Source organism: Tripterygium wilfordii, chromosome 14 (genome assembly GCF_013401445.1).
Source record: "Tripterygium wilfordii isolate XIE 37 chromosome 14, ASM1340144v1, whole genome shotgun sequence".
NCBI classification, from domain to species: domain Eukaryota; kingdom Viridiplantae; phylum Streptophyta; class Magnoliopsida; order Celastrales; family Celastraceae; genus Tripterygium; species Tripterygium wilfordii.
Genome location: NC_052245.1, coordinates 5,863,526 through 5,878,136, shown reverse-complemented (window position 1 = coordinate 5,878,136; position 14,611 = coordinate 5,863,526). Strand labels below are relative to the sequence as shown.

The 14,611-nt window shown below is 37.1% G+C and overlaps 1 protein-coding gene across 8 annotated transcripts; it reads left to right on the top strand.

Moving 5' to 3' along the window:
- The first annotated feature begins 1,265 nt into the window (after window positions 1-1,265).
- LOC120014654 lies at window positions 1,266-10,735 on the top strand. Of its 8 annotated transcripts, none has more exons than XR_005471597.1 (5): window positions 1,266-1,472; window positions 1,764-1,894; window positions 2,206-2,268; window positions 2,679-3,994; window positions 10,018-10,735. XR_005471597.1 is itself a non-coding variant. In XM_038866668.1 (3 exons), the coding sequence occupies exons 2-3, from the start codon at window positions 2,251-2,253 to the stop codon at window positions 10,339-10,341; spliced, it is 342 nt and encodes a 113-aa protein (XP_038722596.1). In that variant the 5' UTR covers window positions 1,268-1,472; window positions 2,206-2,250; the 3' UTR covers window positions 10,342-10,735. The 8 variants fall into 8 exon arrangements, 2 of the variants coding, with proteins under 2 accessions (XP_038722596.1, XP_038722594.1); XR_005471596.1 differs by having other exon boundaries at window positions 1,752-1,894; XR_005471598.1 differs by lacking the exon at window positions 1,764-1,894.
- The last annotated feature ends 3,876 nt before the right edge of the window (window positions 10,736-14,611 follow it).

The window sequence follows — 14,611 nt, the reverse complement described above, 5'->3', positions numbered from 1 at the left end:
ACCTTTAGTAAAAACCAGGATGTGACTAAAACTCCTCAAAGTTGCACTTGTTGGATATATAAATGTTATAATGAAATAAAGTTGAAATGTCAAGTTAAGAATATAACATACAATATATTTATCAAGGCTTTGAAAACCGGACCGGTCCTTGAATCGGAAAACTTTTCGGTTCACGGTTTAAACGATAAACCGGGGTCAAAATCGGATTCAACCGACTGGTTCTGTCAAATTTACCGGACCGGATAAGTACCCGATCATCGGTTGAACCGGTTTGACTGGCTGGTCCGATCCGATTTTCAAAACCCTAATATTTATACATGCATTATATGTTTGAATTTTAATAACAATTTATAGTGAACACCTTTTTTAATACAAATAGTACAGTCAAGCATATATAACACAAAGATTTTGTATTGAAATAAACATACAAATTGATGCACCTTTAAACACAAATAGATTAAATATTAACACAATATACCAATCAGTTGAAGAACCAGATGAGTTGATTTGTGTAGTTGTCGAACAACAAGTAAACAGTTATTGAACAGGAAGGAAAACAGTAAGGAAGAGCGAGGTACGGTATGTACCAAATCTCCTTAAAGTGAATTTTCCCCTGCCATGCACTGTTCAGCAACTCAGAGCAATCACCTCCCACGATACAACGCTTCTTCACCACCGTGTTAGTACTCCAAAATAGGTGGTTCAAAACGAACCACTTAGAACAACACTCTCAGACTAGATGATGGAATAGAATTTTGGTAGAGACTAAGTCTCCTATCCAAATGTAATGTATCTGAATGTGCAAAAATTTTAAGATGTGAATTGGATTGGGTCTAACACAAGCCCACCATGCGCGAGCGAACTGAGCCGAGCTGGCCGAATGATGCACGTGTGTGTTTTTAATCAAAACCAATAATGGGGAGCCTCTCCCTCCTACAAAAGCTTGGGTGCCCTTAGGCCCAAAGTCTAACTACAAAGCTTGAGCTTATAAACACCACATCCACATTGTATTTTTCCAATGTGGTATTCTCACACACACACTTATTGCACTTTGTTCGCCATGCTCATCATGGTCACTTTGGAGTCTTTTGAATGATTTGATCACACTAATTGCTTTAATTTATTGTCCTTATAACAAGGATTAATTATCCATAAATTTCATTTAATAAATATTATTGAGCTTTCAATTAATAATGATCAAACTATGTTTAACCATCATTTTTTCCAACAGCACTATCCTATTACAAACCCGATACACGAAATACGACATCCTAAGAACGCATACAGGGCTTAAGCCCAAGTATTCAACATTGATGGATTGTTTAATAGTACGACAACCGATTGTATCAGACTTGGTGATTATGACGGTCTTCTCCAGCTCCAACATCACCAATCCAACGAAAACCTGAATATTCCATTCTTCTTCACGTACAATCGACATATCACAACATCATTCTCCTTTTGCTGCAAAGGTCCCCTCCCTCCATTGTCTCCTTATATTCCTCTCCCTATCTCTCTCTCTATATTAATATATATATATATATATATATATATATATATATATTCTTTTCTTATGTGTTTCTTATTGCTTTAATTGCGGCAGAATTTAATTGTAAATGATTTACAATTAAATTCCAATTTAGGGGATAATTACCATGTGACAAAGAGAATTAGCTTCGAGAGGATAGAGTCCTAAGTTCCTAATATTCATCAATATAGCAGTAATTTGATAAAAATTCAATTTTGTTAAGTTATAATGCCAGGTTTGGATAGCAGCTTTCCGATGTAATTAATTTTTTTAAGGAATTTGATCGATAGCAAAACCATTGATGTTTGGTGAAGGGCTATCTGGAGGCGAAATCAAAGTGTTCTCTGTTTCATCGAGCTTAATTAAGTAAGTCTAGCAGGTGGTTAAAATTTTTTAATGCTTTTATTCTCTTTGTTTCACTGCTTTTAATCTTCCAAAAGTTTAGAAAACTGCAAATTGAGGTCAACAGAGTACATTTCTGCATTTATACATAACCTCCAAAATTAGGAAGGGTTGGAGGTTATGTGTGTGTAAATAGTAGGACCAAATTTATCTTACTTTTTTCTCTTCTTTGCTTATATGATTAGGTGGTTCAAACTAGAGGCGCCCCTGTTTTTTACTAAAAAAGTAACTTTACGAGGCATGATATAACACCTTTTTGCCATAATTTTGTGTAGCAATCAATCTTGGCTGGAGAATGTTACTGCTTGGCTTCAGCGGAAATGATTCAGGGTACACTGGTAAGCAATGGAATTATGCTTGCTGGTTGATATATGAATATAATTGACAACCTTTTTGGCATGTTATGGAGAAACTAGTTTTCCATGTTCTTCACATATCACTCAATTATTTTCAAGTTTGAATATTGACTGCCATGCCATGTAATCTTTATTTTATTTTATTTTATGGTTGTGGTATTCCCATGTAGGCATTGTACTAGAATGAGATATAATGTTTTTCTCTTCTAGGTTGTGTTAGTGTGTGTGAATCGTATAAATGATAATAGAGACAAGCTAGTCTCCTGTGTTAAGAAAGTTGTGAAATTTTTGTTTTTGTTCAATTAGGTTCTCTCTTGTGTTCATCCTTGATTACATATAGCAGGTCTTTCATTCTCATGAATTTGCTTATCTGTGAATCTAAGCTGGATCAGGCTTTTGGTGTTGATGTTGTTTTGAGTTCCAAGCTACTGGTGTTCAAACTATTTAAGACAGAGCTAGTGGCTAGGTTTCTCAGACTTGAAAGTGGTATCGGAGCTGTGTTTCTTAATGACTTGTGAAGAAATTGATTTGACAGAAGCTATTTTCAGTAAGGTTTTTTCTCAAATCTCTACATCCTGTCTCAGTCTTCCTTACCTCCTCCCCTTATTTTTAAAGGTGAAAACTTTGATTACCGGGCAGCAAGGATGGAGCCCTTCTTTTATGGCCAATGGTTTATGGCACTTGATTGAGGATGGGTTTGATCTTGACTCCTTGTCAAATAACCCTACTATTCAAGAGCTTAAAGATTTCAATGATCTAAAGCTTAAGAACATTAAAGCTCTTATCATTTTGCATTCTGCCATTGACGAAAAAATTATCTTTAGAATTATGGGTATCAAAGTAGTTAAGGCTGCTTGGGATAAACTTAAAGAAGAGTTTCAGGGGAGTGTAAGAGTGAGGCATTAGAGGTTGTTAACTCTTAAAAGAGTGTTTGAAATGCTGAAAATGAATGATTTAGAGACTGTTGGGGATTATTCAAACAAGCTGATTGAGATTATTAATCAAATGAAATTACATGAGGAAGTTGTCTCAGATTACAAGGTAGTTGAGATGTGGATAAGCTTGCCTGATAGATTTGAGGCTAAGATCTTAGCTATTGAGGAATCTTGTGATTTGAGTAAGCTTACCATTGTTGAGTTGTGTAGTAAATTACAAGCTCAGGAGTTGAGATTTACTAGAAAGTCAGAAGAGGCACAAAGGGAATCATACCTCAGGTACAAAGGAAGGCAAGAAGAAATTTTTTGACAAGGCTGGAAAAGGGAAGTCTCCAGAAAGTTCCATTTCTGGAGATCAATCAAAGAATGGCAAGTTTCCACCTTGTTCTCACCGCAATAAGACTAATCATCCTGAAAAGTCTTGTTGGAAAAAGTATGGGAGGCCTCAATACAGGTTTTGCATAAAAGTGTGACATATTGAGAAGTATTGCAAAGAGAAGCAAAATCAGGGGCAACCAGGAGGCTCAGCTTCTCATGAAGTAAATTTCACTAATGAACAGCAAGTGCATGATCATTTTTTTATGCAATTGGTTGTTCTGTAGTTCCTAGAAATGGAGTGTTGCTTATTGACAGTGGGTGCACTAGTAATATGGCCAAGGATGTCAATATGTGTTCAACTCTGGACAAGACTCTTAGAACCAGGGTAACTTTGGGAAATGGTGAAGTGGTGCAACATGAAGGCAAGGGTTCAGTGCCTCTGAGTGCCAAGCAAGGTACTAAACTTATCTTTGATGTGTTGTTTATTCCTTAACTGAGTCAAAACTTACTCAGTGTTGCAAAGATGATGAAAAAGGGTTATTCCTTGATCTTTTAAAATTCTTGTTGCACTATATTTGCTCCTAATGGTTATAAGATTTCCAAAATCAATATGGTGGAAAATTCCTTTCCTTTGTATGCAAATTTTGTTAGTCATGGTGCTTATACCATGAAGACAAATGAATCTTTATTGTGGCATAGCTAGTATGGGTATTTTAACATGAAGTCAATGAAGTTGGCTTGTGATTAGTATGGTTAGGGATATGTCTGTGTCTCATGTCAGTGATGTAGTGTGTGATGCATGTCAGTTTGGTAAGCATCACAGGCAATCTTTACTAACAAACTCAGCTTGGAGAGCAAGTGAGAAATTACAGTTGATCCACACCGATGTGTGTGGACCTATGAGTATGAATTCCTTAAGTCTTACACCACCTGAGGTATCTCTTTTAGTTGCATTTGGCAACTTGTCCATCCAAAGCTCTAGAAATAGAGTCAGAGATCGAAGACCTGTACGGGACGGTAACCTGTTTCGGTTCTATGCTTTGAATCCGTGCATGGAAGATTACAGACCCCCCGAAGAAGAAAAGGGAAGGCGGCTAAGCTTGACTTGTGTTGTGCGAGCGATGATGAAGGTCTGCCTTGGCAAATGGAAGTGACTTTGACCGCAGCAAAGTACAGACATAGGCACATCTTTTCGACAACTCCTTCTCTTGCAGTTGACACCATTATTGATTTCTTTCCTGTAAACAAGCATTATCTTCTGAAAGTGCGGATTTGAGAATAGCCTAAGACAACAGGGTTTACAGGGGTTATTCCCGTATGGATGTCACTTCTATTCCGCTAGTCTGTCCCGTAGTTCAAGCGTGAAAAAAGAAGTGCCACTAACTTCTTTCGATTTCGAGCATCAACACCAGATTCAATAGTAATTGTAAAGATTTTATCATGTTTATAGATTATTTCACTAGAATGACATGGATTTACTTCATCTAAAGTAAAGCTCAAGTATTCTCAGTGTTTAAGAAGTTCAAAAATCTTGTTGAACCTCAAAGTGGGAGGAAAATCTTGTTGAACCTCACCAGTTAACATTGAGCTATGCCCCTCAGCAAAATGGGGTTTCGAAGAGGAAAAACATGACTGTTATGGAAATGGCCAGATGTATGCTAGCTGAGAAGAAACTTCCAAAGTAGTTCTGGGCTCAAGCAGTTTATATTGCAATACATCTTTTGAACAGACTTCCTACAAGATCCGTAAAGGAGATGACTCCTATTGAAGCATGGTTGGGAACAAAGCCATCAGCTAGACATTTAAAAGTGATTGGCTCAGTGTGTTATAGTCATGTTCCTTCTATGAAAAAGGGGCAAGCTTGACCAGAAAGTAGACTTGGGGATTTTCTTGGGTTATGTAGCACAATCCAAAGGCTACAGAGTATATAATGTGAAATCTGAGAAGATTATTATGAGAGGGATGTGCTAGTGGATCAGTAAGCTTATTAGGATTAGGAAAAACATTGAGTGGAGAAAAGCTCAGGTTTGTTGAAGCCATCTAATGAAGGCAGTGAACCTGGAGTTAGTTTGCGGAAGAGTGTTGTTGAAGAATATGATGATGAAGACTCTCCTATGAGAAAGATAAAGTCTTTGGAAGAGGTCTATGAGCAGTGTAATGCTGCCATTGTTGAAGCATAATCTTAGAATATGGATGTCCTAGCCTTGCATGCCACAAGGTGGAGGAGTCCTTATTTGCTACATAACTAATCGTAAAGTCTTTGGTAGATGCTAGTGAAATAGGATAAAGACCATCCCGTCAAACTCCTTTAAGTAGTGGTGTCCCTATCCTCTGATCCTTAACAATAAAACCAAAGGCATCAAAGATAAAATAGCACTTATTGTCAGCTGAAAATTAAGAGACATATAGCAAGTTCCGGGTAATATTAGGCACCACTAAAACCTGAATGAGAGATAAGCCATTGTGAGAGAGGAAGAGATCACCAATATGAGAAATAGAAAGACCAGCACCATTTCCAACCAACACTTTAGAATAACCAAAATAGTTTCGCATACCTTGGAGAAGAGTAGCCTATGTAGTCATATGGTGACTTGCTCCCGTATCGGGAAGCCAATCTGTTTCATGCTGGTCACCAATTTGCATGGCAGTAAAGGAGTGAATAGGAGGAGAATTGTCACCTTCACTAACAAGACAAACATCTACTTTGTGGTTTGGGAACCCACACTTATAACATGTGATACGAGATGATGCAAAAGTATTAGGAGCACCACGCCCATGGCCACGGCCACTCTGACCATGAGAAGCGTTGGTAGTGCGAGAATTGCCTCCTCCATTGCCACGACCATTTGGAAATGTTGTCCGACCTCCACCACGTCCTTGTCGACGATTGCCACCAAAGTTGGAAGGTGGTATCGTTTGAGAATGAAAGGCAACAAAAGACTCCCCAGTAGGATGAACATGTGTAATACGCAATTCAAAGTCAAGTAATAAAGAAATGACTTCTTCAAAAGAAGGAAGTACCTTCATGGTGTTAACAACAGCGATGATCATATCATATTCAGAACAAAGGCCACAAAATATCCAGTCTACGAGATCATCATCATCAATTTTCTTACCAGCACTAGCAAAAGCAAGGGAAAGAGCCTTAGCTTTCTGAGTATACTCAGCAATACTCATAGATCCCTTTGAAAAGGATTGTAATTCTGTCTTCATCTGCGAGACGCGGCCATGAGAGTTGGCACCATACAACTGGTCCAAAGTGTCCCATACTTGACGAGCATAGGTACCTTGAATTACTTGGGAGAGAACACCTTCAGACAAGGAGGCAAGCAGCCATACAAGTATCTTTTGATCCAGTCGAGTCCAATCGACAAACGACAGATCTATCGAGGAGGATGAAAGGGATCCATCAATGAATCCAAGGAGATCATGTGACCATAAAACTGGAAGAACCTATGCTTTCCAGAGGAGATAGTTGAGAGAGGAGGCTAGTTTGATAGGTGTGTCTTGAATGATATTCGTAACAGTGGGAAGAGAAGAAGTCACTGTTACAAAGGAGCTGAAGGTAGTCAGTGTTGTATGTAAGGAATCATTGACGCTCCGATACCATGTAAATAAACATATTTCCCCTTAAATGATGGGGTTCTCTTCATTCATATTTATAATTGTTTGATACAACCACTATACATGAGAATAGGAGATAACAATGAGAGGTTACAGTGTAACAACCTTATAAGGATTTACATGACTTATTATAACAACTTTATGAGTTATCTTTATCCTAACATGCATGTGTTTAAATTTTCAGCTACATTATGCTATGAATTGATAAGATTATGAGGGAATTTTGGTGGGGGTCTACTGCACAGTCACGAAAAACTGCTTGGTTATCTTGGGATTTGTTCTGCCTTCCTAAATCAAAGGAGGGATGGGTTTCTGATAATTCTCCGCTTTCAATGACGCTCTTCTTAAGAAACAGGCTTGGAGATTAATCACTCAGCCTAACACTTTGGTGAGTCGAATTTTTAAAGCAAAGTATCATCGATACACTGACTTTCTTGGGGGCCCTCAAGGTCTCCGATCCTCCTTTGTATGGCAAAGTTTGATTTCTGTTAACGGACTTCTTAGAGATGGGCTATGGTGGAGAGTGGGGGATGGTCATACTATTAGAATTTGGGAAAATTATTCACTGCAATTTCCTTTATTCTATGATGAGCTTGCGAGGAGTTCTGATTTATACAAATAGAGCCGAGCCATCTCTTTGATTGATCCTTTAAGATCCTGGTGGAATGTTTCCTTGCTTAATAATTTGTTTCAACTGTATCAAGTTGAGGAAATTGTCAGAAAACCTGCCTCCTGTCATACTTTGCCGGATAGGGTGTACTGGAATGGGACTCAAGATGGTGTGTATACGGTTTGTAGTGGGTACCATATAGCAATGGAGATTGTCTCCCGACATCCTCCTTCTTCTTCGATCGGTATTCCGAATAACACTTTGTGGGATCATCTTTGGGGGTTGAAAGTTCATGAGACTATTAAGATATTCTTGTGGCGTGCATTACATGATGGTCTTCTAACTAAATCCAATTTGAAGAAGCATGGGATTTTATCGGATGACTTGTGCCCAGTGTGCCTTCATATGCCAGAAACTCTTTTCCACTTAATTTGGCTTTGTCCCACTTCTATGGATGTTTTTAGTTGTGGCCCTTCAGCTATCCAAAATTTGAAGTCTAATTTTGATTCGTTTCTTGCATTTTGGTTGTCGATGATTGATATTTTATCATATGAAAACTTGGTCATTCTGGCATGTATGTTGCATGCTATTTGGCGACGGTAGAATTCTCTAGTGCATAATGGAGTTTTTACTCACCCCACCCAAGTGGCTACCTTCTTTATTGAGTCAGCGAAGGCTTTTTGCTCCATGAACATCCCCTATTCTGTTGCGGTCCAGCATGGTACAGATGCTAGAGTTTCTTTTCCTATTCGATGGATTCCACCTAATAGGGGCTTTGTCAAGGTTAATTGGGATGCGGCAATTAACTCTATCAATCATGTTACTGGGTTCGGTTTCCTTATTCGAGATGAGTATGGCCAATTTCTTTTTGCTGCAACATCCTCAAAACCCATTGATTTACTTCTCACTATTGTTGAAGCTACTGTATGTTTGGAAGCCATAAAATTTGTGTTTTTAATGGGTTATAGGAAAATTCAATTGGAGGGACTCAATGATTGTGGTTCGGGCTTTGCAAGGAGAGTCGGGATATCTTCAGAGTTGGTGGCCTGTCATTGCGGGGGCCCTGCAGTTGCTGCATTCTGTTAAGGTGTGGCAAGTTTGTCATGTGTCCCATACGTTGAACCAGTGTGCTCACATTCTAGCAAATATGGCTCTTACTATGTCTCCTTGCCAATGATTTGGTAGCCCTCCTATCTTTTTGTACGATTCTCTACTTGGGGATTCCTCAAAATTTCATTGTGCTTAGTTTCTTCGTATTGCTAAGGCTTTGGGGTTGGGGTTGGGGTTTCATATATTGTGTTCTTGGTAGTCTTTGTTTGGACATGATCTGGTTGGGATCATGGTCTCAAATGTGTTTGATGACTATTTGTTTAATGGAAAGTTCAAGGTGGATATACCCTTTCAAAAAAATACTTGTATTTAGGTATTTTGGTATTACTAAAAATTCCAAGTTTAACCCCTTACAATTCATAGTTTATTAGTTTACCCCAAATGTTTGATAAAGTTTCAATTACCCCCTTAGTAAAAAATTGGGATTTTACAATACTCATGTGGTTGAAGAAAATTCTCAAACTGACAAGGCGAACTGATATGCCCCATTGACAAAGGCCTTTATCAACATCTGTGTCAATCGCCAAAAGGCAGGCGATAGGCCCAACACTCACTTCAACGGAGAAGGTTGAAAGAAGATAATTGCAACTTTTAAAGAAAAAAAATGGATAAGATCATATGATCAAACCCAATTGAAGAACAAATGGGATAATTTGAGAAAAGAATGACGTTTGTGCGAGAAGCTATTGATTGGAGAGATGACGCTTGGATGGGGTCCTATCCGTCTGACGGTGCTTACAGACAAGGAATGGTGGGAGAGAAAAAAAAAGGAAAATTTATGATTAATGTTTATTTGCAATGTATTTGCATTATTCTAGGTTGTTTTATCATGGTTGCAAAATATTTTTTTCCAACTGAATATCTCATATAGTATTATATACATGGTTCTTTTTTGTCATTTAGATATGTTGTTTTGTTTTCTATTAGACTATAATTTATGTGAGAGCATTTCATACATGTATAGGGAGACATGTAAATGAAAGGCTATGTTGTCCTACTTTTTTATGTTAATTTTGAATATGATATAGAATAAAACTAATTTTTTGTTATTATTTGCATATCTATTCTATGATGTCTTGCATTTCTTTGTGTTAATTGCGTAGCTGACATATGCCCCAACATTTATTATTACAGCAAAATAAGAAGTGTGCAAAATTCCACAACCAGGGCATTGAGAATAAGGAAGAACTCCATTTCTTTTTTGGAGGTCAAGGAGTCACCGGCATTCATGCTTTCAATCCATCTGCTAACCCACCTACTAACGAGGTTGATGAAGGTTCACAGCCCTTAGAGCAAGGACAAAGGGGAACTAAGGATCTCCCTCTCTTAGGTGATGAGGATTCCACTGATCTAGAGTATGATGCAAATGCATATGTGCATGCCGATACGCAGAGTTCGCCAACTCCACCACCTCATGCTTGTAGGAGGTCTACCACTCCCGCTCCTCACGATAAATGAAAGAGGAAGGCCATTGATGTTCGTGAAGAGATCAATAACTCATTAGGATAGTTGGTTGCTACAGTGAATAGCTGTACTTCTATTAGTATTATTGTATACAACAATAGGGATATAGATGATGTTATGCTTATATTGAAAGAGTTTTCAAAGAGATCCAATGGGGACCTCTACTAAAGTGTACATTGAAGTTGTTCGAGAAACAAGAGAATCGGGATTGGTTTATGTGTATAGCGAGAATGAAATGGCAATTGGAGTGGTCACTTGTGAAGTTTGATGAGTCCACTGATGGGGGACCAAGTGATGCTTCAAGGGCTTGATGCTATATTCAGCATCTGTTTTTATTCTACTCTATTATTATTATTTGAATTGAATTAAGTTTTGTTTTTATTTACCAGCTGGATTTGTTGATGTTGTATGCATCTTAACTTGGTTTAAAATTGGGTTGTTTAATATGTTAGCACTTATTATTTGTTATGTATGGAAACATAGTATTTATGTATGTATGGATACTTATTATCTTATTTATGGTTTGTAACCTCTCAAGAAATGAAACTTATACCTGATTGTTAACTGGTAATGGAGAATGACTAGAATTGGGATGATAACGAATTTATTACAAATGTAGCCATTTTAGGAGCAGTGGTGGTAGTTAGTGAACTTACATATGCTGCGCCACCGTAAAGATGTTGGACTTTTTCATTGTTGGGGCATAAATAAATAACAGATTTGCTTAGAGGTAATCTAAACAAATCACTGTCAATATTGAGGATGGATCAATGGATTTTTCGTTAATTTGTGCAATGAATTGTCAACAAAGTATGGATTGGTGGCATAAAATGAAGTTGAATTGAGAGAGACTGTAGCCATTTTCGTATATATTGTTGCACAAGGTGTTAGTACTAGAGCAATTCAGGATCGGTTTCAACATTCAAGGGAAACAATCCATCGTCAGTTTCACAAAGTGTTAACAGAGCCTAAAACGCATCTCCACTAATATTATAAGGCCAAGAGATCCTGAATTATAGCAACTTCGCGTAAAATCGCAAATAGTGATAAGTATTTCCCTTTTTTCGAGGATTGCATTGGGGCAATTGATGGCACTCATATACCGACGGTGGTGCCACTTGATGAGCGTATTCCATGCGTTAGTAGAAAAGGAATGACGACCCAGAACGTTGTGACAGTATGTGATTTTGATATGTTGTTCACGTTTGTTTGTGCATGCCGGGTGGGAAGGGTCAGCTCATGACTCTTGAGTATTCAATCATATTATTGGAAATGATCATAGCAATTTCCCTCACCCCTACTGGTAAGTTTCAATTTAGTCATACAATTTTTTATTTTTAAATTTTGTGAACAATTAATATATATATATATATATATATATTTCATTTAATGTAAGAAAATATTACTTGGTCGATGCCGGATGTGCAAATCAGAAGGGATACCTTGCACCCTACAAAGGGCAGAGATATCATCTAGAGGTATTTCGCAATGGTCCACAAGCCTCAGGCCCCCGGAAAGCATTCAACCATGCTCATTCTTTTCTATGAAGTGTCGTTGAGCTTTCTTTTGGTGTATTAAAGAAGAAATGGTTGATCCTATCGAGGAAGTCGTCGTATAAATATAAGGATCAAGTAATGTTTGTTGTCGCGTGCATGACATTGCACAATTTCATACGAAGGCACGTATGACGATGACATTGGTAATGATATCGACATTGGGGAGCCTTAAATCTTGAATGAAGATATTGAGATGACTGTTTTATGTGATATGATTGCCACGGAGTTATTCGGTTTATTGTAGGGAAACATAATATAATTTTTTTGCATTTGGTATCAATATGTATTATATAAATTCGTGCTGTTAACAAAATTGTTACTTTGTTTTCAAAAAAATAATTCATCAAAAAATCAGTTATGTTAGTTAACTAAAAACTTTATACATGCCTCCATTCCTATGAAACTCAACAAAGATGCTGATGGAAAATCTATAGATCGAGCTCTCTATAGGAGTATCATAGGGAGTCTGTTTTACTTGACTGCTAGCAAATTGTTTGATGATGCGATATAATAAAAATGATGTGATATATAATAAAAACTCCTTGCTTGATTTTAGTATATAATATCGAGGCCAGGGTACTGATTTAAATTTAGTCTTTCATATGCATATTGCATATATGTATCGAGGAGGAATAAGCCGCAAAGTAGTTCATCCTTACCAACTTCTCCAGACGGAAATACGGTTTCCTGATGTTTTATCATGCCCTTTATCCACCTGTGCGGTATGCTTCTTTGCACATATTAGAAATGGTTTGTGTACAAATTGTTTGCATTTTTATTTCCTTAAAATTCAAAGGTCCGCATGTATAGAATTATTTTGCACAATGTGGTATGAATAAAGCTCATAGATAATTTAAGCTTAATTTGGCCATTGAAGGAACGTATGTCTGTATTTTCTGATTACTACATTCATAATTGTTGCTGTTGCTATTCACTAGAGCCAAATCTCAATGTAATAAACATTTGTTTTCTGGTTTATGCAAAAATAACTACAGCCAACTCTTGTTAAATACATGCATGTGTGTCCTGCTGCACTTGTGTCTTGAAGATTGTGTGTGTTTACCAGTTGCGCATTAAATGTAGCCTCATAAAATAAATGCTGTGGACGTGAGAAGTCTGAAATCAAATTACTAACTGGTGTGTTGCTGGGCCCAAATCGTGAGCCTTCCATCTGTTTAGGTAACAGCCAGTTGCATATGGTGTGAAGGTTATTTATGAGGCTTGACATTATCTGATAATTGTCATGTGTTTGTTTGGATAGCTTCTCTTTCCAGATACTTCAATAAATCCCAGAAAATTTTATAGTATTAATTAAAGAATTGAACTTGTGTCTCCATAGATTCATGAGCGGTCAACTGATCCAACCCCCGTGGTTCTTTGGATGGTGGTATAGTTTATTGAACTAGGAAACAAATGCCCTTTGTCACATTATCCAGCTGATTTCTTTGGAGTTTAAAGACCCTTTAATTGTCCAGTGCAAGTGGGTAAAAAGAGGACTTACATATAAGAAAATTACCTGTAGAGGAGTCCAATGTGACTATATCGATGCACATTTAATGTTGCTGTGTACGTGAAGTGGTGTATATATCTATATATATACACGCATTAAAGTATTCCCTCCGTCTCATTTTCTTAATCCTTCTTTCTATTTTAGAATATTCCAAAACTAGTGTCATTTTTTTTCATTAATTAATAATTTTGTTGTTGTATTTCAAAATTATCTTTGTAACTTTAATTTTCTTTGTTTTAAGAAAAAAAATATTGTCATAAATAAAGGCGAAGTTGGAATAACATAATTATGTTGTGTAGTTGAATTGCATTAAATGATATCTTCTTAAAATGTTGAATTTTCAAAATATGACAAATAAATTGAGACGGAAAGAGTATATCGTATGGGCATTTGCATTTTAGAAGTGGAGGACAGGACAGGACAGAGAGTTCCAAGAATGTCCAAAAACAAAGTTGCGGACACAGTGGCCTGCTTTTCCCCCATAGCAATGCGACATGTCTTCCCTAAACATGGCATGAATGTGTGTGCGCTTATTAATAACTGTGTTTGTTTGTCTTGGTTCTGGCTTAATTTAATTAAGTAAAGCATGCTTAGCTTAACCCAACCCAATGCGTCTTCTATTCTTCCAATCACAAGAAAGTTGCATCTTTTCTACGAGTGGGTGTGGGTGGGTCAGGCCCAAAGCACACATTATTTATTACTTACATTGTTTTTGACAGAGGAGGAAGGTATTGATTTCTTGCCCTCAAATTTTGTTAGATGTCTAGGCAGCATTGTTTTGTTTTATATTATTATACTTCATTGTCATTTAGAAATCCAGAGGTAGTACTAGAATTTGCCAAGGAAAATCCTTCCAGCTGAAAATTATAGATTTAACTCTAAACATTAATACTATACACCTTGTCAAAATATATTAAGAGAGAGTGGGAGATCCAAATACTGAATTTTGGCCCATAATATATAAATTGTGGACCTCCTTTCTCCCCATCTGTCATCACCTTTTTTTGTCCATGCATACGATTATGCCCCAGATTTATGGTCTTAAGAATATGCTTTAAAAAGATAAGATTAAAAAAATAGGAAAAACATAGAAGGGGAGCATGTGCAAAAATGCTAATTGCCTATGTCAGAAAAGCTAAATAAATTGACAAATCGTTGTCTTATATATTTTGTGTCTCATGAGTTCACCCATGGTCCA